This window comes from Phoca vitulina, unplaced genomic scaffold (genome assembly GCF_004348235.1).
Source record: "Phoca vitulina isolate PV1807 unplaced genomic scaffold, GSC_HSeal_1.0 scaffold105, whole genome shotgun sequence".
In the NCBI taxonomy this organism is placed as follows: domain Eukaryota; kingdom Metazoa; phylum Chordata; class Mammalia; order Carnivora; family Phocidae; genus Phoca; species Phoca vitulina.
The window spans coordinates 612,722-640,472 of NW_022589808.1; the positions used below are offsets into that span (position 1 = coordinate 612,722).

General features: G+C 35.7%; 1 protein-coding gene across 2 annotated transcripts in view; it reads right to left on the minus strand.

Annotated features, from left to right (window-relative positions):
- Positions 1-324: 324 nt before the first annotated feature.
- VAPA (VAMP associated protein A) overlaps positions 325-27,751 on the minus strand; it is a 39,668-nt gene continuing 12,241 nt past the window's right edge. The window contains exons 2-7 of one of the 2 annotated variants that reach the window (XM_032397844.1): positions 20,100-20,252; positions 15,971-16,074; positions 15,422-15,502; positions 8,918-9,052; positions 4,454-4,627; positions 325-1,096 (exon numbers count right to left, since the gene is read on the minus strand). In XM_032397844.1, the coding sequence (XP_032253735.1) occupies positions 938-1,096; positions 4,454-4,627; positions 8,918-9,052; positions 15,422-15,502; positions 15,971-16,074; positions 20,100-20,252 (806 nt within the window). In that variant the 3' untranslated portion in view covers positions 325-937. The remainder of the gene's footprint in view (positions 1,097-4,453; positions 4,628-8,917; positions 9,053-15,421; positions 15,503-15,970; positions 16,075-20,099; positions 20,253-27,751) is intronic. The other variant, XM_032397843.1, reaches the window with a different exon arrangement.

Consider the following 27,751-nt stretch of genomic DNA (forward strand, 5'->3'; position numbering starts at 1 on the left):
AGAACTTGTTAAGAATGGGGAACTCAAACGCAACAGAGCCACAAGGCATACATATAAACGGAAATATTACAGTCTTTTTATTCTCATGGGATTTCCTTATTTTATATTATCTTGAAGACAAACGGATTGTGATCTTCCAAAATACCAAAAGTAGCTTAAAATTTTATCAATCCCTTTCCTTAATAGAATGAGGACTCTTAACTACAAATATTGTAATATCTGAAAGGGTTTCAATGCAAGATAAAATTAAGCATCATAAATTTCCAATTACCGTAAAATGGACTCCCTGGTATCCCCGCCTAATGACACGACACACAAACAAGCTATCGAGCAAGAATCTGTTAACAGTTTTATTTTTTTTTTTTATGTTAAATACCATGGGACAGGATTGTAAGGATGAAAAACTCAGTCAACAACTGCCTCACAAGGGATAAGAAAAATTCTGCCATGATATTAGCAAAGGTAAAGGAGAAAATTTACACTGTAAGAGGCACCATTTCCCCACAGAATACCTCTTGGCATTTCCTGAATGAGTGGGATTAGCAATCTAAATAAATCATATTTCAAGAGGTAACAGCAACAGATAAAATTTAAAGGGATTATTAAAATAACATTTACAAGACTCTGAACAATTCTTGAACTCTTATTAAAACCACAAAGAAAGAACAATTCTTTATTTATGAATTTCATAAAGGACTGAATGTGCAACTGACATCTGCTAGTGATGATCTGGTAATATACAATTTGTCCAGGAGCCGAACAGTTTGTTTTATTGTGTTTTCTAACCGTAAGAGATCATTAAAGGCAAAGCCTATATGACGCTGTACACACAAAAAAAAATGGTCACCGTGGGCCATACTACCAATGAAATGGTAGGTAAACAAATTTTTTTCTGGTCAAGAGAAAAAAAAAGAAATAGCACTCTGCATGCTTCACTCTACAAGATGAACTTCCCTAGAAAGAACCCGATGAAAATGGCTGCAATTACGACAAGAAGGGAAGGAAGAGGACTGGCGACATTATCTCTGAAGGATGCAGCTGAGGTTGATCCAGGTTTATCCGAATGTGCTACCTTTCTGAGCCTTAAGCCTTCATCCTGAAAAAAATATATGCACAAAGAGGTTTTAAAAACAAATATGCATCCAGTACAACTGCCAAGTTACAGATCTATGGCCAGAAAGCAGATCAGTGTGCATGTGGCTACAATGGGAGTAGGGACTAACTGCTACCCAGCATTAAGAAGACTTTCTAGGGGCGCCTGGGTGGCTCAGTCGTTTAAGCGTCTGCCTTCGGCTCGGGTCATGATCCCGGAGTCCTGGGATTGAGTCCCACACCGGGCTCCCTGTTCAGCGGGAAGCCTGCTTCTACCTCTCCCACTCCCCCTGCTTGTGTTCCTGCTCTCACTGCGTGTCTCTCTGTCAAATAAATAAATAAAATCTTTAAAAAAAAAAAAAAGACTCTAGGGTGATGGAAACATTCTAACACTGGAGTCTAGTAATGGCTGCACAAGTCTACACATTTACTAAAAATGACTGAATTGTACACTCACAATGGGTGCCTTAGTGGAATATAAATTACACCTCAATAATGCCGATTTTAAAAACTAGAACTGAAAAATGTACTCCTAAAAAAGTGAAAAATCAGATACTGCTGTATTTATGCAGAAGGAAAAAAACACCATTAAAATCTATTAATACAAGTAAGGAAGAGTTCTGTGCATGCACGTATTTCCGTGGTGGCCCTCGGTATTTTTACACGGGTTACCAAAGACCACCAGGAGCAAAGCTGTGGTCTGACAGGTTTACAGACTCACTGCAACCAGGGTACCCAACACAGCAGAGGCACAGGGAGTATCTGGCCGAAGGAAAAGACAGGAATTATACAGGATTTGGAGGAAGGGGAAATTTCAGGATAAAATTTAAGTAGCAAGTGTTTTGATAAGCTCAAAGCAGGAGGTCCATGTGTAGAAGGGTCAGCACTGGGTCTTGACTGCCAAGGAGACGCTGAATCCTGCTTCTTCAGGAACAACAAACTACAACAGCTATGGAATGTTGTATACAGAACCGCCCCCCCACCCCCATTTGAGGCTATGCCACTGGACTGGAAAGGGAGGCTGCTTCTCTTGTCAAAGTGACTCAGATCCTCTAGACAAGAGTGAGCTGCTTGGTTCTTACCGGTATGATTTTACACAGCAAAGTTTTTGACAGTATGATTTTAGGGGACAAGGTTTCTCAGTAAGAAAGCAATAGTCACTCAAAATAGGAGGTTGTTATCACACTTTATCAGCCACAGAGTGATCTTGGGAAAAATACTGATACCTAGGCAACTGGCTTTATCTGTGTCCATCATCCCAACCAGATGAATGACAGGGCAGATTTTTACTTCCTTAGTGCAAGCATTTTTATTTTCTCACACTGATTCCTCTAGTATGCTTACTAATGCCAAATGAAGAAAGAGTCCACCTCAGGTCATACTCTTTTATTTGCAATTACTGGAATTTCTGAGGGTTGGTGGGGTTTTTTAGTCTTATGTTCATTAGTCCTGTGTGAGAAAAAATTATTCTCAATCCCATCAAGAACTTCAAACAATCCTCCTAGTGATTCTGATTTACCAGGCCTGGGGAGGACCTGTATTTTTAAAAAGCTCACTAGGAGATTCAGATGCACAGCCTGGATTAAGAACCGACTAGAGGAATAAAAAGGAACAGTGACAAATTATGATGGGTCTTATGTATGAAATGTTAAAAAAAGGGCCTGAAATTGATTCTACAAGCCAGTGGTCTTCAAGGTTCTTTTGTTTTATCTTTTAAACAGCAGAACATGTTTTCAAATAACATCTCCTACAAAACATCAGCCAATAAATAAAAAGGAGAGACCAGCACCCAAATCTCACCTCTCTCCCTGTCCACTCTTCCTATTTTCCACCCTTGCCCTACTTATATCATTCCTACCATTTCCTCTTCTCCCCTCCTGCCAAGAGACAAATAGTGGCTTTTTGAACAAATGTAATGAGCATGCTAAGGAGCCCATCTTTCATCAAAGAACAGAACTGTGCCATTGAAGTCACAGCAGATAAAGTAAAGGTAACAAAAACAGCATTCTTAAAAATCTATGGTGTGTGGATATAGGTGTGAAATGAATATAATCTTTCCACTATCCCAAGAGGTGCTGGGGGCCTCTGAGGGGTACTGTGAAATAGGAAGAGATAAACAATTATTTCAGCACAGATTAATTTAAGATACAGTGCCTCTGATTCAGAGTATACGTAGTTCTTATATACATTTAACAGATGGAAGAATCAAAGATTAAGTCCCTTAATTTAGCTTATTTACATATGTACATTTTTGTATCATCTACTTTGATGGCAATTTGAAGGTATTCAGGTCTTGAAATAATTACTTGTCAAAGGCAAATTAATACACCCACACATATTCAAATTAGTCCTCATTCACCAGTTCATCCATTTATTCATCCAAATATATGAATGACTACTATATGCATGTGCTATGAATGCAAAGATGAATGAGCACAGGTCCCTGCCCCCAAAGAACTACCGCCCACTAGAGGGAGAAAGACCTCCAACAAACAGGAGCAGTAAGATGACCGAGGTTTCATGGAAACAAAGGAGATAGCATTCCAAACCATATTTCTTTTCTTCTGGGAGGAGAAGTCCTAGAAAAGGTTATACTGAAAAGATAACAAGAACCAAGGACCAAGAGATAATCACGCATGTATAATGTGCTTATAAGGGTAGGGATGGGATTTCAGGGTGATCCAGTCAGAAGGAAGAACGCAAGCTAAAGCAAAAAAGAGATCATTAACGGAGAGGCCTCTTCAGGATACTCTAGTCCAACACTGTCCAATATAAATATAAGCTTCAACTGTGAGCCACCTACGTACTTTTAAATTTTCTAATAGCACATTAAAAAGGTAAAAAAGAAAAGGGTAAAACTAATTGTTAATAATAAAATTCAATCCAATATAACCAAAATATTATTTCATTATGTAATAATACAAAAAAGAGGTATTTTTTTGTACTAAGTCTAAGAAATCAGTGTTCTACACTCACAACACATCTCACTTCAAACCACATTTCAAGTGCTCAACAGCCACATATGTCCCTACTATATATGGGACAGCACCATTTGAGGCAATTCTATGACTAGGGCACAGAATGTAAAGGCTGCTACAAACAAGAGAGGAAGCCAGCAATGCCACAGGCCAGATCACAAATAACTAGGGCATCTACTAGGAAAAGAACCTGCAGGCAATGAGAAGCCTTGGTAAAACTAGAGAGGCAAGAGTGGGGAGTAAAGGCTAAGACATAATCAAATTAGGAAAAACGAGAAGAACTGACCAAGGATAAATTTAAAAACTGATGGATAACATGGCCTAATAATATTCATGTATCTTATGCCTTCATATAAATCAACTTATTTTCAAAAACAACTTACTCTCAGGTGTCGATTTTCTTCTGATAGTTTCATCATTTCTCCCTGAAGTCTTTTACATTCTTCCATGAGTTTCCTTGTTTCAGTATCGTTGAGTGAAACACTATGTGGTTTTGGCATGGGTCCATCTTGTTTAGAGGCATTCAGTGGAACAGTTTTGCTAGGTTCCAGATCATTCTGTATTACAAAGACAGTGGCACTTTTTAACTGACCAAATCTCCTTACAGATTTTAAACAAATTCAAGTTGAAACTCCATACCTTTCTTTTCCAAAAAATAATTTAAATGGAAATTTTTGAGGTTGTGATTTCATTAATAAGAATTTTTTTTAAATACCAAAGGTTACCGTCGTCTGTGAACAATTTTAGGACTAAATCAAGAAAGGTCAGCAGTAAGAGAAGTCAAAATAAGCAGCCCACTCCCTCCTCTACTCCCAAAACCCTTCACACTTACCTGCACCACAGCACTTATCATATATCATAATAACGTATTTTTGACGTTCTTTCCTACAATACTTCAAAGGCTGGGAGAGCAAGAGTCATTTCTTTTTGTATTTACCCCTAAACCCAGCACTTTGGCCAAGAGTAGCTATTCAAAGAAAAGTATGCTGAATGACGCCAACCAAAATCTAAATACAAAGGTCATTTTCAGTGCTCTGATTTTGCAATTCAAATGAGATTCTGCGGGCATGGGGGGATACTATAGTAATAATTCCAATGAAATTACAAGACTATCTAAGAAAAACACTTAAAACCTAACTTCTATTAATGGGAAAAAATAACTAGGATGTAAACATAGAAGAGGAGATAATGAACACAAACATATGGTTAAAAAAAAAGAGGAGGTAATTCCACATTCTTAAACATAAATAATTCTTTCAAATTATCACCAACACTGTTTGCTTTAACTCATGAAATTCCATATGGAATCACAGTAGTACTTAGACACTTTTAAACTCTGAGCCCTAAAACTGTAATTCTCACCAACACTCACCCAATATAGATAAATACCTAGGGCAGGGCCCCAGGGCCTGTGGTCTAAAGTGCCTCAATCTCCTTTACCTTAATGTCATTTATACTATCACCTACACTATAACAGTAGTAGTGCAAGTCATCTCTTTAAAATTTTACTTGCTAGAAATTAAATGTTATATTTTTTTTAAACTGCTTTATTCAGATATAAACTTCTAACAAAAACATTTCCAAAATCAACTTTATGGCATTCCACAGTACTCAATAAGATTTAATTATAAGTTACACATCTACCACACCATCCCAGGTCCCAAATTTATATTAAGTGTAAATAATTGTTAGTTCAAGGGGCAAAACTAATATTTCTTATGAAGGGAATGTGATTTGATCACTATGCCTACAAAAATTAGTAATGTTATAATGAGGTTCTAATGTATAACACTACATTATTTGACTGTCAACATTCAGATTTTTTCATTTTTCTTCAGAAGCTTCTCAGCTGTGAAGGGTTTTTAAGAAGCCTACTTCCAATTTCCTTCTCTGAGTTGTCCTCTTGCTTTCTTGTTCTTCACCCTATCTCCCCATCCTGACCAATTCCATCTCTATTAGTAAAAATATGTTTCAAATATATTTTGCTCTCCATCAATATTCTTTCTTAATCTTTCCCTTAACAGTAATTAGAATTCATATCAAAATGATTTTTCAAGTGTGCTCCAATTTCAACCTAGAACAAATCCAGATTCGGAAAAAGAGGCAGTTCATTGCCTTCCTCTATAAAGATGAAAGCAACAATCAACAATATGGCAACTAAGGAATCCTCAGGTTCTGATTAAGGGAAAAAAACATACACTCAAAACCAGAAAGTTGACTAAAAAATCAAGAGGAGATACATGAGGCCAACAAGAGAAAAAAATAAAATGAGGAATCATCAAACTCCTCACAATTAGTTTTAAATAAATTCTTGAAATTCCAGAAATTCAGAATTATCAGAGAGAGAGGAAACTACCAATCTCATCAACCCAACCCAACCATTACTTATGTATTATCTTTCAATATTTTCTCATATGCACATTTTATAAAATCAGCATACACTGTAACATTTTTATCTTTATCCATTTATATATACATCTTTTAATTATCATTTTAAATGACACTACATGTCATTATTCTATTCTGTGCCTAAATAAAATTACTTAAACATCTCACTCTTTTTAGACATTTGATGGGTAGCTTCCCACTCTGGGATTTTAAGTAACATGTCAACGAGTATCTTCTTATGGTTGGCAGAATTAGATTTTTCTTTTTCACTGAAATTTTTCTTAATGTTATATTCTTTATAACAAAAAGGAAAAGAAATGTCATAACCAATTTGTGAAGCATAAACACAAAGACTAGAATGCAAATGGTATAATGAAGCTTAAATACACATTTCAACAGCAAGTCAAGTTAAGATATGAAAACAAGTTACTTGGAATATACTTCTTGTCAAGTACTATTTAGGCCCCCTACAAACCAGTCAACATACACAGCGGATGCAATGAAATCTAATTCATTTGTGTATATTTAAAGTATAAACATATATAACCTAACTTTACTGGAGGTTAAAAAGGGGGAACTGGCAGGGGGCTGAGTCATTCATGTAGTAACCATCTACAAGAGCCTGATGGGAACACTAAGGCTGCTATGACTTTATATACTTCCATTCAGGAGCTCCATTAATGAGGTTTGGCTCCAGAAAACAGCTCGTTCCTTGAGAGTTGCTTCAGACTGGTCCAGAAAGAGAAGACTGGTTGTTCTGAGAACCATGAAACAAGCAAACTAAAGGGATTCAACATGCTGTGACTCTTAGGAAACTGATGAATAGTAACATTATATTAACATTATATTTAACACTGCAGCTAGAATAAATGGGAAGGTCAGGGCCACGATCAAGACAAAAAAATATGCCACAACTTGTACATTTTCCACTATATTTTTTAGCCTATCTGCAAAAATCCCTTTCCACCATGAATTAAACTAAACTTACTTCTGTATTTCTTTTTAACAACCTTCAGAATTTCAATTCCAATATTCTAAATTATCCCTACTGGGGGTAATTAGAAAAACAGAGCAAGGGATTGGAAACAGAAGGCGCAAGGCAAAATAGGTTTTTGCAATAAAGCCTTGAGAAAGACAAGCCCTGAGCTAAAGAACGTAAGTATGAGGCCACATTCCTGTGACTATAATGAGTAGAGGTACGTAAATGAATATGAAGGGGGGGGCACCTGGCTGGCTCAGTCGGTGGAGCATACTACTTTTGATCTTAGGGTTTTGAGTTCAAGCCCCACGTTAGGGGATTACTTAAAAATAAAATCTTCAAAAAAAATTTTTTTAATGTCTATAAAGTAAATTAAGACTAAAACTAAGGGCTGTGGCATAAAATTGTTATGGGCATAATTAAGGCCTTGACCTGGGAAGAGACAGTATTTGAAAAACAAGGTTACTGGAGACTTATTTTCACTCTAAAAAACCAATTTACTGTTTCTGCAGAATCATGATTCCCAGAAATAAGTAACTAAAATTACAAAATCAAAAAAAGTATCAGACAAATTTAGATAAAGGATCAAATTTTTTTCTCTGCAAAGCCAAATCAAAGTATAAGCAACTTGTTCAAACTGTGGGGTTCCTGAAGTTTCTAGTAAGCAAAAAATGGTAAAGGGAATCATACAGCAACCATTACACCACCCAGAAGTCACCGTTATCTTATTGACATGCTGTCATCTTATTTAAGTGAACGTTAAGTACACACGTGTACACACACACACACACACACACACACACAAACAAGTTCAACTATGACCTAAGATCTTTAGGGTTTACCCACATATTCTCCTACCCTGGGGCACTGTAAATAATAATGACAGTTAAAGAGACGTTACTATTTGTGTTTGATAACAAAACATTAAATAATAATTTCATTTATCCTTTTTTTTTTATTTTTTTATTGTTATGTTAATCCCCATACATTACATCATTAGTTTTAGATATAGTGTTCCATGATTCATTGTTTGTGCATAACACCCAGTGCTCCATGCATCATTTATCCTTTTTTTAATATATATGAACAAATACTTGCCTGGAGATCAATGTTTGCCAGCCCCTACCTTTACTGCTATACCTGCTAGTTTATTCAAGTAAGCTCCTAACTCCTTTTTTAGGAAATCTCAATGACAGAAAAAATTATACCAACTTCATAACAATGTTCACACTTAGATTTGTCCTGCTCACTACTGAGATTTTATTAAGTGCTCAATTTGCTTTTTTAGAACAGAGAACTGTTTCTGTGCATGATTTTTAAGTGATTTGTGGTTCTACTGTATTTTTAAACATAGCTGAAAATTTCAATTCTATCTACTTCATATAATATACTCATAATACCATGTATGTGCTAGGTAACTACATTAACGTAACCAGTAACACTAGTAAACTCCTATAGCTGTTAGCTCCCTAAAACAAACCTTCTGCTTCTCCTGTTTGAACACATTGAGTCCCCTGGGGTCATTCTTCGTATTGTAACTGCCAGTTGTTGGAACTGTGTTGTTGATGCTGCTCATTGAAGTGACAGCCGGAGCAGTCCCTGGTGGAGTTATACCCTGAGGTGGCATGGGAAACATATTCTCAGATTCGCATCAAACTGATTTCTCCTGCATGGTACTGGGAATGACTAACACAGAAATCATTAGGCTCTAAGACATTCGCATTTTACTCTATAAAAATGTATTATATATAAGATATAACACTAATAAGAACTACATTAAAGCAAAAAGTACAAAAGTTTCTGTAGCTTTTTATATTTCCCAAACAAAATCAGCTATGATCAATTTGTATTATGCTAATTAAAGGTATAAATCTTATTAAATTAATGCTCGCCTCATGTTGTCCTAAAATGAACACCTTCTAATTTTGCAGCTCTTAATTTCTGTTGCTAGTCAATGCTTGTCAATATCTGAAAAACAAGCACTTCGTATTTTCTTACCTTTGGTAATACTCAACCTTAACAATTTTAAGTTAAATGAATTTTTTCCTTTTGAGGTTCAAAAAAAGAGAGTATTTTATAAACCTCTCCTGTACTCGACAACACCCACCCCCAAACACATACACACACACACACACACACCCCTCTCTCCCAGGACCAATAAACAAACTTAAAGATGCATATAACATTCTAGTATATCAGTATCTCCATAATTCTCTTCCTATCTTCTCAAATTCCTTTAATATAGGTGAAAATAAGAGGATACCAAAATGTTGATACATACTTTGAAATAATACTTAGTGATACTCAGGTCAATGTATACAACTATGAGAACTCCATCTCAATAATGCACTGTCCCCAATCTGTTCCTTGTCTCAACAAACACAAAACAATGTATACTTAATCATAAAAGTTCTTTGTATACATAAAACCACTGAAATTCCTTGCTCTTGACAACCCATCAGTCTTAAGATAAACTGGTATTTTTTTCCTAGAAAATGTCATTAACACACATTACGATGGAGGGCATAAATGAAATGCAATACATTTAAGAAATCTGGAAATTTTCAAGTAGAACTGGAAGCCTCAAAATAAACCCAAAAAATTTTTTAATTGAACACAAAGAATTAAATAGGTGATAAAACACCATAAAATAACAAGTTAATTAAAACCACATTCAATCCTGAAAACAAATACTACCACTAAATAGACATTAGATCTCATAATACAGTTGATAATAACTAAAAAGAGCTATTAATTCCAAGAACCCAACTTTGCAAAAATAAAGCAGTCAACACTTTAGTTATCATCTGCCTCCAGCTATCAACAACCCAGGGAACATGCTGAATGGCACTTGTTACTAGTGCTGAACACAACTCAACTGAAGACTCTATGGGCCATTAATTTACTGAAATATATCTGAAGACCTGCTGTTTCCCTAGGACTAGGGTGACCACAAATTTTAGTATGCTTAAGAACAGTATTAGTTAATGCTTGCTATCCTGGAATAATTATTAATAGTACCTCCATTTATTTAAAAAAAAAAAAAAAAAAAAAAGGGTTCCTGGAATCCTAGGTCACTCCATCTATGATGCAAATCAAAGAATTATTTCCCAAAAAGATGGCCACTCTAATGATGGTTCAAAATAAGCTAGAATAGTTTTGCCAAAAAAAAAAAAAAAAAAGATTTCTTTACATTATAAAGATTTTAAAAACAAGAACTCAATCACTATACTTCTAGACCTGGTATCTTTTTTACCCTGACAACCACAAAACTTCAATCATTTGTTTATATATTCAGTATCAAGGTCCTGAAAACTTAAAGAAATCAACAAAATAGTAACATACTCTTTTCCACTGTTGTTAAGAACATGTAAATGCCTAAACACTAACAGCATTACCTAAAAAGATCCAGATCCTCAAATAGGTAAGATACACTCACCTAATGTAATTAAATTAAATGCCTATCTACTTCTTTTTGGGGCAAGACGGGTGAGGACCTGGGAGCAGGAGTTAGAGAGTGGGATGGGGGTGGTTAACCTAAGCCCGATTTCTCTCTACACAAATATTATAATTAATAAAGTGGAAGTAGGAATGACAAAGTAACATTATGAAACCCTAAATAAATTAATGAATCTATACTACAGTTTCTCAATTCTGACCTTATTGATGTTTGGGCCAGATAATTCTTTGTTGTGAGGATTGTCTTATGCACTGCCGATGCAAAGCAGTATCCCTGGCCTCTACTAACCAAATGCCTTTAGAACCCCTCCCTCCTAGTTGTCACAACCAAAAGTGTCCCCAGACATTGACAAATGTACCCTCAAGGGCAAAATTACCCCTGGTTGAGAACCACTCATTCACAAATTGCACACCAATGATCACTAACTTCACAAAAAAAAAAAACCCGACTTCATATATTGAGAGAATATATCACCACCTACAAAGCAGTGTCTCTCCCCCGCCTCCAGTGAAAATAAATCAAAATCTAATCAAACCTCTAGACCCAACTTTAGAATACACCAAAACAAGAAAAGGTCAACGACACCACAAGGATGTAAGCAGCAAAATCTATTCTACAGGGAAAGTCTACAGGACAAAGCCAGTTTGTTTAATAAAAATTTGCGAGAGAAAAACAGAAAGGGAATCTATAGATTAAGAGATTCACAAAACGTATCATCCAATAAGCAGTATGTGGACTTTATTCTGATCGCAATTCAAACAAACTGCAAAAAGATTTTTAAATGACATTTGTGAGACAAATTTGAATCTGCCTGAACAGTTTGATATTAATGATATTATAAGCTTTTAAAGGCTTGTTGGCATGGATGCAGAGAAAGGGGAACCCTCTTACACTGCTGGTGGAATGCAAGCTGGTACAGCCACTCTGGAAAACAGAATGGAGGTTCCTCAAAAAGTTAAAAATAGAACTACCCTATGATCCAGCAACTGCACTGCTAGGTATTTACCCAAAGATACAAATGTAGTGATCCGAAGGGGCACCTGCACCCCAATGTTTATAGCAGCAACGTCTACAATAGCCAAACTATCGAAAGAGCCCAAATGTCTACTAATAGATGAATGGATAAAGATGTGGTATATATATTTATATATACATATACACACACACACACACACACACACACACACACAATGGACTATTACTCAGCCATCAAAAAAAAAAAAAAAAAATTGGGGCACCTGGGTGGCTCAGATGGTTAAGTGTCTGCCTTCAGCTCAGGTCATGATCCCGGGGTCCTGGGATCGAGCCCCGCATCGGGCTCCCTGCTTGGCAGGAAGCCTGCTTCTCCCCCTCCCACTCCCCCTGCTTGTGTTCCCTCTCTCGCCGTGTCTCTCTCTGTCAAATAAATAAATAAAATCTTTAAAAAAAAAAAAAAAATGAAATCTTGCCATTTGCAACAACATGATCGAACTAGAGAGTATTATGCTAAGCGAAAAAAGTCAATCAGAGAAAGATAATTAACATATGAGTTGACCCATACATGTGGGATTTAAGAAACAAAACAGAGGAGCATAGAGGAAGGGAGGGAAAAATAAAACAAGACGAAATCAGAGAGGGAGACAAACCAAAACAGACTCTTAACCATAGGAAACAAACTGAGGGTTGCTGGAGGGAAGGAGGGTGGAGGGATGGGGTAACTGGGTAATGGGCATGAAGGGACATGAATGAGCACTGTGTGTTATATACAACTGATGAATCACTGAACTCTAACCTCTGAAACTAATGATACACTATATGTTAATTAATTGAGTGTAAATTAAATTAAAAATAAAAGGCTTAATGATAGTACTGTCATTAATTCTTTTCCTTTTTTCAAAGTTCTTATCTTTGAGTAATATATACCCAAACAATTCCAGATAAAATTATATTACATCTGGATTTGCCTTAAAACAATATGTGAGATGAAAAGGGGGGGGTGGTTAGATGAATTAAGATTAACCATAAACTGGTCATTGTTAAAATTGGTCATGGGTTCACAGGGGTTCACTGTACTTTTCTAAGCGTTTAAAGTTCTTCCAAATAAAATGTTTTAAAAAATCATTATCTTTAACACTTATTCCTTACCATTTAATAAGGTAGTAACTAGACCATAAGCCCAAGTAGTTCAATTAACGGAAATACATTCTGGCTCATCTAGGCTAGTTGAGGCAAAGAAATCAGTCACTGGAGTACTCTGAAATCATACTGAACAGACTTTGGGTTACCAATAATACCTGCTCTGAAAAGGTTCCAGGGCCAAACTATTTCTGCTCATGCTCCATGGTACAGGACTCCAGAAACTCCATTCAGTATTTACTCAAGCCCTTTAGCAGACCCCAAACCGCTTTCCTGGATTACTATGTTGCATACCTGTATGGAGGTATACCTGCTACTCTCCTCTATGGGGTGCTTAACATGGCTAGGCGCAACTATCATAGCCATATCATTTCCATCAACTTCTGGTTTGGTTTTGTACTCTTATAATCAACAATATCAAATACTTGGGTGAACCCTTTTCAGACTATAATCTTAAATTGTCTGCTATACAGAGTATAACAGAAGTCCAGATGAAAGACAGTCAGCTCTATGTTTATTAAAGAACTGTAAAAGATGACGTAACTCTAAGTGAGAAAATATCCAGATGTGTTTCTACTCAATTTTACTTCAGGGACTATATCCAAAGAAAATGAAAACACTACATCAAAGAGATATCTGCATCCCCATGTTCACTGCAGCACTGTTTACAATAACCAAGACACAGAAACAACAGAAGTTGTGGTGTGTATATATATATAAAGAAAATGGAGTTATTATTCAGCCACAAAAAGGAAGGAAATCCTGTCATCTGTGACAGTATGGATGGACCCCAAGGGCACTACGCTAAGTAAATCAGAGAAAGACAAATACTGTATGATCTCACTTATATGCAGAATCTAAAAACAATAAAAAATAAAAACAAACCTATGGAAAAAGATCAGATCTGTGGTTATCAGAGGCAGAGGGAAAGAACATGGGGAAACCAGCTGAAGGTGGTCAAAAGGTATACTACTTTCAATTATGACACAAATCAAGTCCTGGGGATACATGTACAACATGATGACTATACCTAAACACAGGTGGTATGATATATTTGAAAGTTAAGACAGTAAATCCTAAAAGTGCTCAACACAAGGAAAAAAAACATTTTTTCCTATTTTGTATCTAAATGGCATAATGGTTGTTAACTAAACTTATGGTAATCATTTTACAATATGTATGTTAAACCATTACGTTGTACACCCTGAACTTACATAGTGCTGTATGTCAACTATATCTCAATAAAACTGGAAAATAAAAATTAGTCAACCGAGACAACATGCAATTACATTTTCTCAGTTCCAACAATAAGAGCTATGCAAAAAAAAAGGGGGGGGGGGGGGCTATGCAAGCTATTAGCTTTCTGGCAGCACAGGCAAAAGAGAAAGTAAACTCCAAATGGGAAGCATCAACATGCCAGTGAACGATCACTTTCTATTTCTAGTAAGAATATATGCAATCACATTTTTTATTTTTGGCAAATATCTCAACATCCCTTTAAAAGGGGATTAAAAGGCACAATAAATAATTACCACTCAGGGACTCTTTCATTTCAGCTTATCCTAAAAGAGTAAGACAATAGTTGAGCCCACGTATTTATCTAATCTACGAATTTCCTTTTCAATAGGGCAAATGGCTTCCAGATCAAGGCAGTGTCATGTCAGAATACAACCTAACTGTACTCACCATTTCTATTTACACGTATAATTTTATATATTAAGTCACCAAAAGAAAAATCCTACTTAGCTTTTTCAAGTCCCTCCAACAAACCATAGAAAAAGATTAAAATCTGCATTTCAAAAGGGGAATAGGGAAAGTGACCACAACTCATTCTATAAATTCACAGACGACTTTCTAAACTACACCCATATATTCCTTAGTCCTCCAAATTGTATTTGCCTCACACTAATCAAAAAGCAACATAAAAATTATTTACTAAGAAATAAAATCAGATGGATTTTGACCAAAATCAACAGTGAACAAAATACCTGGGAATAGCCAAACTTGGAATAAACTGCTTGTCCATGTAAATTAAATCTTTTATCCCCAGGCTGCTGGTACACAGTTGTCAAAAAGTGGTTTAGGTCTATTATTTAATTATATTTATGCATATGTGTGTCTCATTCTAAAGAACTTGAACTGATTTAAAAGTGGCAAAAATTTGGGAGAATTAAATGGTTCTTCTCCATCATGAAGACTGTATTTAAAGTATTTTTCTTCTTGAGTGCACAAAATGTTCTAAAATGAAAAAAGCGTATCAAGATTTTTTTAAACCTAAATAACCACTAAGTCTTAAAATGTGGAATAGCATCATCACACAACCCAAAAAGGCCAAAAACAGAAGCAAAATTAATCTCAAAGTAAATGAGAACTTAATAGCTTCCAATCTTCTCACATTTTCCTACTTACCAATTTATCATTTTCATTGGGCATTTCAAATACACATCTCAATTTAGAATCCATTAATTCATCAGGTTTTGCCTCTTTCCACTAAAAACAAACAAAACCAACATGAGATAGAGAAAGTATGATTGTGACAAATAGGTTTCGCACCTCAAGGGACAACTAACAGGTTTCACCTCAGGGGACACTGTAGCTGTTTGGAGCAGGGGTGGTCTGTGGCTCAGACAGGACACAGTGCAGCACTCCATACTGATCACCCTGCCACGGTTATCTGGCAATACCACCTCAAGAAACATACTATCACCATCTGTTAAAAATCACACTAACATCTCTAGAGATTGAAGGACTTTCTTCCTAATAGTAGCATTTCTAAATGGTTTCTAAGAAATACTATTTCAAAATTCTTTCATTCTTGAAATTAAGTCAGGTTTATCTGTAATTAACAGATTTACATATTTTTAAATTAAAGATTAGCTTTCTCAAATAAGAACTATACAAAACCCAAGCTTTAAACAACATCCCCCAAAATAAATTCTGTTCCACTTCTATACTTACCACAGCTTCCATATCTGAAGTGTTTGGTGGAGCAAAAATTGTCTGTACCATAAACTTGTGTTTACTCTTCTCATTGGGATCATAGTCAAAAGGCTGTAGCATTACTAAATAAGAAGAAAGGACATATGACTTTGTGTCTTCTGCATCTGCTTATCATCCCTATTGTTTTATTAACTAATACGCAAATTTAAAGAAAACCAGGACGGGTTCAAGAAACCTAATCCTGGATTACTTATATTAAGGATCCAGAATCAACTTTATGGTTTCCAACTATTTTAACAGCCCACAAAATAAACAGCTACTTAAAAAATAAATATAAATCTATGATTGTCCCCTCTAAATTCAAGTTTGGGAAAATTTTCAAAATGTTGCCAACATTAACTATTATAATACCTGTAAACTCAGATTAAAATCTAGTAAACTATTAAAACCAGTTATAAATATAAGGCTTCATTTGGTATTTAGTGATATTATCTTTTAGAATTAGACAGCTGGGATACATAAAGGAGAATTTAAAAGTTAACTTCAAAACTCACTACCATATTTTAGTGTTCTAATAAAACTAACTTTTCAAAAACAGATTTTAAATAAACACCCATTCAAGAAGTTTATCAATCTGTTTAAATCTGATTCTAAGAAAACAAAGTAACAAGGAAAAGGCATACTCACATCATTTCCAGAAATTTTCTAGCATCCTAATAATATATTCAAATTTTTCTAAGCACTCAAGATTTTCAGTAGCCTTTAAGAGGATTTTTAGGGATTCCTCAGGACTAGAGGTGATGCGAAACTTTTATTCAATTTATATTACAAAAACTATAAGAACAAATCTACAGTTACACAAAATATATATATGGTATTGTACAAATTACTCCCCTGCTAACGTGTAAATTATTCTTAAGATATATCTTCTGTACATGTACATCAACACTTTCAAAAAGACAAATGCAATTAAGCAAATGCAAAATATAACAACTACATAAAAAAATCATATTCTAGGTGTATCTGAGATGTCCATAACTCCCATCATGGCTAAAAAAATTTTTAAAGGGGCAAATACATAGCAGAAAAAAATGCACAGGATAAATGCCTCAGAATCCACATAAAGCACAGTAAATGTCCATTAATGCCCTTCACTGAGCAATCACTGTAGGCTCATCAGTAGGAATTGAATAAAAAGAAAACTTAAAACATGACTGACTTTATGACAATTATATTCTAAGTTATTGCAGACCATATAAGAATTAAACAATCTTAAAAATATATATAAATGTCAAATTGAAAGAACCCACAAAACTAAGTGCTAAAGAGAGAAAGGAAAAAAGAAATGAGTATGTAATACAGAGTCAATCAAGGAAAAGTTGCTAGAAGAAGGAAGTACAGTTTGAGTGGCTCCTTATAAGGAAAGGCAATACACTAAAAATTGAAGAGCTAAATTCTAATTGGAGAAGAATCTGAGGGCATGCTATGTAAACAGTAGTGTATCTGAAGTTTTTAATATGTCAGATGCTCAACAAAAGGATATGGAAGACAAAGTGTTTTGGTAAGTACAGGTTGACCTCTGAAAGACATAGGGACTTGGGATGCCAACCCCCCATGCAGTTGAAAATCCACATATAACTTCTGGCTCCCCAAAAACTTAAGTACTAATAGCCTATTGCTGACCAGAGAAGCCTTACCAATAACATAAACCATGGATTAACACATATTTTCTAGGGGGCGCCTGGGTGGCTCAGTCGTTAAGCGTCTGCCTTCGGCTCAGGTCATGATCCCGGGGTCCTGGGATCGAGCCCCATATCGGGCTCTCTGCTCAGCGGGAAGCCTGCTTCTCCCTCTCCCACTCCCCCTGCTTATGTTCGCCCTCTCGCTGTGTCTCTCTCTGTCAAATAAATAAATAAAATCTTTAAAAAAAAAAAAAAAAAACACATATTTTCTATACTGTATGTATTATGTACTGTATTCTTACAATAAAGTAAGCTAGGGAAAAGAAAATGTTATTAAGAAAATCATTAAGAGGGGCATCTGGGTGACTCACTCGGTTGGCTGTCCAACTCTCTTGATTTTGGCTCAAGTGTGATCTGAGGGTCATGAGATCGAGCCCCGTGTTGGGCTCCAGGCTCAGCAGGGAGTCTGCTTCTCTCCCTCTCCTTCTGCCCCTCTCCCCACTCACACGCACACCCTCTCAAATAAATAAATCTTTAAAAAAAAAAAAAAATCGTAAGAGGGTGGCTCAGTTGGTTGAGCATCTTGGTTTCAGCTCAGGTCACGATCTCAGGGTCTTGAGATCAAACCCTGCATCAGGCTCTGCACTCAGCAGGGAGTCTGCTTGAGATTCTCTCCCTCCCCTGCTCAGCCACTCTCTCTCCAATAAATAAATCTTTAAAAAAGTGAGAGAGAGAGAGAGAGAGGCACCTGAGTGGCTCAATCCAGTTAAGTGTCTGCTTTCAGCTCAGGTCATGATCCCGGTCGAGTTCCCTGCTCAGTGGGGAGTCTGCTTTTCCCTCTCCCTCTACCCCTCTCCCACCCCCGCTCATGTGCACACTCTGTCTCTAATAAATAAAATCTTTAAAAAATAAATGAAAATTTAAAAAATCGTAAGAGAAAATACACTTACAGTACTATACTGTCTTTATATCAGAAAAAACCCACATGTAAGTGAACCTGTGCAATTCAAACTTTTCTTAAGAAATAATAATACAATAAAACTTCAGCAATTTAGAATCCTCCAAGAAAAAGTCATTCTGAATAGTTTTACAGATTCCTAAGGATAAAACTAGATGCACCAAGAAACTATTTTTAACCACACGGATAGAAATAATTCTATTTTCTTCCAACTTAGCTAAAAGGCTTAAAGATTTAGAGAGCAACTTCCAGAATGCGTGTAACTCATTGCTTTATCTTCTTTCCCATCCATCTTTTCCATGAACTTGGACAAACACAAGCACATTCCTCCCAGGCCACCATATCACAAGACTCACCAAAAACATCTCTTCTAGGGCCTACTAGCTCTGAGTTTTTGGCTATACCTACCGATGGAGGATTCAGTGTCGCAGAACTCTACAGTAAGTCCTTCGCTACCTTTGCAGTCAAGTTCTACTTCTAAGTACTCTCCATGGGCTTGCTGTAGGCTTTCACTCTTTGTATAATTTGGTGTTTTTAATCTGCTGTAGATTTAAAAACCAGGAAACTGATACAGAATTAATATCTTAGGAATACTTATCAGGATCACCCAAGCATGTTTTGTTTTTTAAAACACATACATGGCTAGGCCATGCCCCTAGAGATTCTGAGCTGAGAGAGGTCCATGCGTGTTCCTGCCCCACCTGTTATTAGGACACAAAGTGAGTGGGAGGTGAGAACTACTGCTAGAAAATAAGAGTAAATGGTCTCTGTGCAAAGCTTAAGAAGTTCTCCCACAATTAAGATATGTTCTCATACTTACTTCCTATTTCTTAGCTATGTCAGATAATATTGTTAAGGAGTACTGTCTTGGGAAGTCTGACAGAAGAAAGGAAGTTTATAGAGGGCATTAACTATGGCAACGGCACAGACTCCACAGCAGGAGTAAGCAATCCATATATAGAGGGAACCAAGGATACTCCTTGGACTACAAGTAAACACAAAAGGGAGCCAAAAAACTAAACTTTGGCATTTATAATGAAAGGTACAAACACTCATCTAATTTGATAAAGTCAACAAAAAAGAGGCACTGTACATTTTTAAGCAAGACTTAGAATAATACTTGTATAGCTGAACGTAATATGTAACAATAGCTAGAGATCTGAAAAGAATGATCAATCACAAAAATGATGTAATATTTCAAAGATAAATAAGGACAGAGAATGTGGTACTGAGCGGTAGAAATAAAGGATATAAAAATTTTAAAATGACAATTATCGTTTATAAATTGACCACAGACACCCTCAACCACAAGATAAGGGTGAGAAATGTTCTGCAACAGCTGCATATAGTAAAAGATAACAGAAGGACATGACTAAAGGCAAGCCAGAATAACTTAAAAACTATTTCCCTCCCTCCAAATGAAACCCTGTTAATTAAAACCAAATTCAACATAACCATAAAAAGGTCAGAATTCAATACTGTTCCAATTCAGAACATGATTTGCTACCTGAAACAGTCACAGTCAACCCCGGGTCAATAATTCCACTGTTGGGCCTCACACAGTACCGACGAGGTGCTGTAGTCTTCACTTTGAAACACACTTTTCTATCAGATGGATTTCGCAACTTAAGATTTGTAGTGACTACATCTGTGAAGGGGCCTGTAAGGTTTAAAAAACAAAAACAGAAAAAAATGTTAATTGGATTCACACATATAAAGCAAAATTCAAAACTGAATGTATATACCCTTTTATTTAAAGTCTATATTGAAGTCTGTGCACCTAACTGTATCAAAAACCTAAGAGCACTTTTTTCCAGGTGGTAGACTTACAAATTTATTTTCTTCTTCATTCCTTACTCTATTTTACAAAATTTCTATATGAACATGTATTATTTCTATCAAATAAAAAGTATTTTGAAAGTTTTGATTTATGAAAGAAGCCCACAATTATATTCTTATAGTGTACTCTTACCACATTATTGAAAAGATTAGATTTTTTCCAGTGGTCTGCAAACCAGTGCCAGTCTTCAAATCCATTTTACCAACCAAACTGCAAAAATCTCTACATCTAAAGATACTACACAATACTGTTCTTGCTTCACACCTCAATTAGGTTTGATTCATTCACTCATTTGTTCATTCACTCACATATTTGTTAAGTGTTTATTAAGAGCACTATGTCAAATGCTCTAGATACAAAGTTTCTAAGCTTTGGTGATACACCCAAACATGAGATTACAAAACAAAGAACGCAGAAAGGTAATCTACTCCTACCTGAATTAAGTTAGTCCTAAACTAGTATAACCTCATTTTTTTAAAAAGAGGGTAAAAGAAAGATTATAGCCATTTTTTATCTTGGCTGAAGAGAAGCCTGTAAGACATTGTGTAAATTAATTTAGACAATAAAATGAATACCTTTTACTTTGGGCACAAAAGATAAACTTAAAAGTATGTCCCAAGAGGAAGCATTAACTACACACTCCTAACTAACCCAAAAGCAGTTTTAAATGGCTTTCAAAGCAATCAGTTGAAAAGTTGAATTTTTTAAAAAGCAAAAAGGGTGAAATCAAAGATAACCACTATAGAGACTATTTAAATAAATAAAAATAAGCATGTCTATAAGCAAACCTTATAGTATAGAGCCCAGACTGAGAAAATTCTTCAACTCTACCAGATAGTTTCCCATTTAGTTGAATATTGGAAAATCATCTAAGACAAAGATTTGAAGGGGAACAACAAATAGAGCCAAATGAAGAGAGACATTAGGAAGAGTGCAGGAGATGAAAACAAACAGATCTGCCTAATGCAACCAGAGGAAAACAGACTTCAAAGTTAAGGCCATTAAGAGGTCATTATTTCAAGTCCTAAGGAATGAAATGATCTTACCCTACACTTAAAATTTAAGTTGTAAAATATTTTCTAACAAAATTTGGAACTCTTAAGAGGGAGAAGACAGAAATGAGAAAACATCAGTAGAAAACAAAGACAGAGAAACAGCTACAAAAAAATTAATGAAAAATAGCTATTTAAATCAACAGGTATGCATGTGGTTTTTTTAAGTATATATACAAAGTATGATCTTCTGAACAGATTGCTTTAATTATATGGTAATATTACTCACTCAATTTGTGTATTATTTTACCCCCTCTACTTCTTCAATACCAAATGCTTCCATTTTTCAACAAGCAGCTAATTAACAACTCCACCATACACTAGCATAGGAGAGGTAAAGAGGAATATTGCAATCTGTCCATTCTGCACTTGAACCCACAATATCATTGGTTACAGACATATTTTAAACTACTGATGAAACTGGGAGTCTTAAAAGATTCCATTTCTTAACATTCTCAAAATTCATAAATTACTACAGATATCTGAGAATGTGTAAATTTTTATAGGACTATTTCAACTAGGACTCTAACATTAGCAGCAAGCATGGATAAAAACAATTTCTTAGTGGGGCGCCTGGGTGGCTCAGATGGTTAAGCGTCTGCCTTCGGCTCAGGTCATGATCCCAGGGTCCTGGGATCGAGCCCCGCATCGGGCTCCCTGCTTGGCAGGGAACCTGCTTCTCCCTCTCTCTCTACTGTTCCCTCTCACTCTATCAAATAAATAAATAAAATCTTTAAAAAAAAAAAAATTTCTTAGTAACATGACAAAAGAAACTTTTCACAAAACTTTAATTTTGAACAATCCTTTTTATAACATACTTATGTAAGATTTTTTAAATTCGGGACGCCTGGGTGGCTCAGTTGGTTAGGCGACTGCCTTCGGCTCAGGTCATGATCCTGGAGTCCCAGGATCGAGTCCCGCATCAGGCTCCCTTCTCGGCGGGGAGTCTGCTTCTCCCTCTGACCCTCCCCCCTCTCATGCTCTCTCTCTATCTCATTCTCTCTCAAATGAATAAATAAAAAATCTTTAAAAAAAAAAAAGATTTTTTAAATTCAATTTTTTAAATCACCTCAGTTTTAGAGGAAAATACTAATTTTCCAAGATAAGGTAAAATAACAGACTTTTAAGTGATTTAGAAAATGACCATGTGTCAAATTCCATCAACATATGAATTCTAAAACAGTACTTAAAATTTATATTGCCTGAGAGAGCTTATAAATCTTTAATAATAGATTGTGGTTGTGACACAAAAATGCAAACTATCTAAAGATGAAGATAATAGGTCTAAAGAAAAAAGCCCAACAATTTAAAGCAAAGTTGTTAACTGAATATATTAACCTTATCAGTAAAATGTGAAATTACCCACCTAACAAATAAATAAACCCGACTAATATTTGAATTTGAAATTTTCTGCTCCACTGTGTCCCTCTACCTGAGCATCTCAGTAAGGGTTGCTCTCCCAGCGGACAGCTCAGAGTCTGAGCCCATTTTCCAGGTTAAAGTGGAAACTCAGCACGTAATGATGAACGCTAGCATAAGAATAACCAGATTAAAATAAAAAAATAAGAATAACCAGATTTAATTGTTACAAGAAATCAGGGAGAGAAACATCTGATCCACTTTTGTGGTCAGAGAACCCCTTGAGTATCTGATGAAAGCTATATACCATACCGCAAAATAACACACATAGTCAAATATTCACAAAAAATTTACATGGAATTTGGGGGGGGGTAAGGGTGAGATAGAGAGGTGGGGGCGGGGGGGGGGGGGGTGCAGGCTTTGTGAAGAGAAAATTCATAAACAAGAGTCTTTCAGGACCTGGACAATAAAAGGAACCTGGGCAAACACTGTTTCCATAGCCATGGGCAGCATTTTACAGCAAGATGTACATAGTTCTTTGCCTCTATTTGACGAAGTTATATACAGAAGAGAGAAAAGAATGTGTCTTCACTTTAAGAGCTCTTTATCAAGAATTTGGGTGGGAAAGGGAAGAATGGGTTGTCAAAAGGTGATTTGAAATCTTCTGCAGTATTAAGCTAGCGCTTAGTAAGAATAAGTAATAATAAATTCTAACAACAACAAAAAAAAGGCTACCATATCATAGATCTCTGAATCCTCCAGGTTAAAAAGACCCAGTGAAATCTACCTTTACAGACCCTCAAAACTAGAGGAAAAGTTATATAATTTATTGAAAAGCACCACAACCAAATCCTAAATCCAAGGGTGTAACCCCTCACAGGTATTTCTGCCTGACATTAGGATTGAGTGAGTGATGCTACTGGGGGGCTGAGGGGGGAGAGAAGAAGAATGAACAAGATGTTAGACATCCTGCAATGCCTGGGCAGTCCCATACAAAGAAGTATCATGCCCTCATCCTATGGAATTTTCAAATACCCCTCCCAGAAATTCATACTGGTGAAAATCTCTTTTCCAGAAATGTATCTAGTGTGTAAAAAGGACAAATCTGTTTTCTTTCCTCCAAAACTTGAAAAGGTTAAGTTTACCATTACAATTATCAACAGCAATGCCACTCATGATACTTGAATCACCCAACACACTTGTATCAGCAGACATTTGTAGGTGACACACACAGTTCTACCCATATGCATAAATTTTCTTATTTTGCTCTTATTTCAAAATGTTAAAGAAAACCAGTCAGCCCTATTCAGGTAACTTGTGTTCTCCTAAATCCAAACTTACTTGTCATTAGGAAGGTTATAAATATCTGGCTACTTCATTCCCTCTTGTCACAGTCATGCCCAAATATTTACACTGAAATGCTTATTTCATTATAAATTTCCTTTTTTCTTCTCCTTTATGTTATAATTAGGACAGTATATTAAAATTTTAAATTTGTATGCTGGTAGGCAATATTATATATGAATTTTATTTTGATATAATAAAGTGGGCATTAAAGAACACAAAATATAAAAATGGGGTATCCTGTACAATAGAGTTAAAAACCACTGCATTGTATCTGTAATCTCCTGCTTGACTAACTGAAAACTTACCCTTTGCAAAGCCCTGGTTGTTAAACCATTAAGAAAAACAAGTGAAAGATTACCATACAGTATAGGGATCAACTATGCGAGGAAAGATAGTAACTGGGAGGGTACAAAGAAGGTTTTCAGAATGATTAGCCAAGTTCTAGTTCTTGTCCTAGGCAGTGATTACTTGAGTATTTAACTTTTTGGTAATTCTATAAACTGTACATATTTTTCATTTATGCAAAACAGTAATTTTTTTAGAAAAGCTGATTCTTGACGTATGCTTAAAAAAAAAAACCCTGAAAAAAAATTAAAAGCAGTTTTGAGGAGACAGTAAACATCTGAAGCAATTCACATAAAAAATGTACTTTTTGAGGACTTCTAAAACTTAATCCCTCTAGTCGAGGAAAATCCTGTCAGTTGTCTAATGTAAATGCTTGGTTTAACATTTAGAAACAATCACTGAAAATATCCATTTTAAGATTACCTAATAGTATACTAGTCACCAATCACAGCTACCATTTCATACATACTTCCTAGGTTAGAGATGAAATTTCACTGTTTATATATAATAGTATTCCATATAAAACAAAATTCCATATGATACAGGTTACACTTACTTGTAGTCATCAACTGAAAAAAAAAAAAAACTGTTATCAAAATAACCCTACCTTTTATAATTACATGGGTTGTTTCCTCCTTTAGTCTCACTTTTAAGCAGCCATAACATTTCCTGTCATTAAGTATTGTGTCCTAATTCCAACTACCATTGCTACTGCCAGTAAGCCAAAATCCTATGCCCTGCCCCAAATTCTAAAAATCAGAAATGTAACAGACACAAATATGGCCTTGTAAAAAAAAAAAAAAAAAGTCTGGACATTAAATTTGAAAAGACCTGCAACCTAAAATGTCAAAAAGGTAGTAAAAGTTTAGGGCAGCTCACCAAGAAGGTGAGCTATTTTTACCTAAAAATATTTTTCCTGCATGAAATGCCCTTTATACTCAGGCTGTATACCTAAAATGCCAGCATGCAGAACAATGATTTCCTTTTACAAGTGGGACCCTTATTCTCCAAATCCCCAATTTTAAAAAGAAGCCCATTATGCTTAAAACGGCCAAAAGTAGACACTCTGACTAAACAAATTTTTTAAATGTTGTCAACCATCTACATTTTGATAAGAATTGCCAATGAAGTTTTCTTGAAAATGCCAAGGTGAGTTTAGTTGCAAAGAAAACTGAGTTGGGGGAGAGAACAGAAGAGAACAATTGGCTTGGCTTTTCCCCCAACATTTTATTGCAAATTTTCATACAAAGAAATTGAAATCATTGTAAACAATCATCTATCCATCACCTAGGTTTGACAATTAACATTTTGTTGTATTTACTTTGAGACTATCAACCTATTTATCCATCTCTCTGTCCATCCATCTTATTTTTGATGCAAAGTAAGTTGAAGACATCAGTACACCCACTCCTAAACACCTCAGCATGCAAACCAATTTGAGTTCAATATTTGCTTACTCTAAAGAGAATCAAATTTTAATTCAGGATAAGCAGTAGTATATAGCATAGAGCATTTAAGAAATAAAAAAGGTCTCTGAGATGCAGCTTAAGAATAAACAGGCAATGTACATGAACATTAATTCATGAACTCTGAAACATCCATTTAGGCTAGCTACTCCCAGGCCAATTAGGAGATAGTTCTCTACAGGTCTCTAGCATTTCTGCGTTTTCAATGTGGAGGCACTGGGGCTTTCATCCAGATTATCTTGTCAAGGATGTATTTAAAGAGTGAACAGTCTTAGAAAACAATGCCTCCCTCCTGAGGAGAGAGCAGGCTTTTTACTGTCCTGTATAATAAAGATAAGGTCTTCCTCTAGGAAAAAAAAGGTAAGTTTCCATGCAGCACATTAGCAAAGACTCAGATTCCCTACACTCAAGGGCTTCTCAGCTATGATGCAAACCCACTATGTGAGTAGCATCTGCCCAAACTGAAACCCTGTGTGTTGCCCTTTGAGGGGGCAAAGGAAGTCAATACAAATATGAAGCTCATGTTACACGCACTGTCATGAATAATAAAGTTCTTTGTCTCTACACCCAGGAATCTCATATCTTCTACCCATATTCATAAAATTGTAGTATGCTCAATTTTCAGACCCTTCAGTTCTTAACAACGTCTTTCTGAGTTCTTGGCTATGAGGAACAGACTCAGTTAGTGACCTCTGAGTAATTTAATTAACAGCAGACAGTGCAATGAACCAAAGCACTGGAGGAGAAACATGGCTGGCCACACAATTCACAAAGCACATAATCTGTACCTCTCTCATTGCACTTCTCACTTACTTTATTATGTACATGTCTTGTCTCACCCAACTAAACTATAAGCTCCCTAAGAAGCAGCAGCCAATTCACTCCTGAATGAACTGGAGTAATTAACACAGACTGTAAGTCATAGTAGCTGCTTAATACTATTTGCTGGCTAAACAGTACTGGAAGTATGGTTGAAGAGTCACGTGGATTCTTTTTAATTAACATGTAACAAAATAAAAAATATGAGAAATATGCATACTTTGTTTCAAATGCTATAACTCTAGGGTCTTAAGTCATTTAGGTGATTACATTTTTACTCCTTCATCCTACCTTTATTGAAACAGAACAGTAAAAATCCTAAAGAGGAAGACTGGATGCTCAGCTCAAATACATAAATAATGCAGCTGTAGCAAAGCAGGTGATGACTACACTTCAGTGTTTCCGCAAGTTTTAGCAAATTAACAGCTATATCACTGATTATACAGTTCTCCAGTTACATGAAGATTACACTGCTGAATACATGTCATGTTAAAACAATCATGCACGTGGAGTATACACAATATAGTATACAGAATATCTACTAAGATTCTCCACAATAATAGTAGCAAGGCAGTAGTAGTAATAGTGAAAATAGTGCTAAAACAAGTTTTCTTAACAGCTAGCTTTTATTGGGCACTGTATATCAAGAACTTTGCATGAATTATGTCCCTCATAACAAGCCTACGAGGTAGACACTTTATTATCCCTTTTTACAGATAAGTCAACTCAGACTCAGAAGTTAAAACACTTGTCCTAGGCCATAAACTACCATGCAGTGGAAAGTGGGGAAGTCAAATCAGTGTGACTCCAGAGCTTGAACTCTCATAAATTCTGTATGTATTTTATGCAAACTACCTAGCTACAGTTGTTTCCTAATTCATAAGCATTCCAGGTAGATTTCTACAGCAATAAGCCATGAAACTGCAATAAA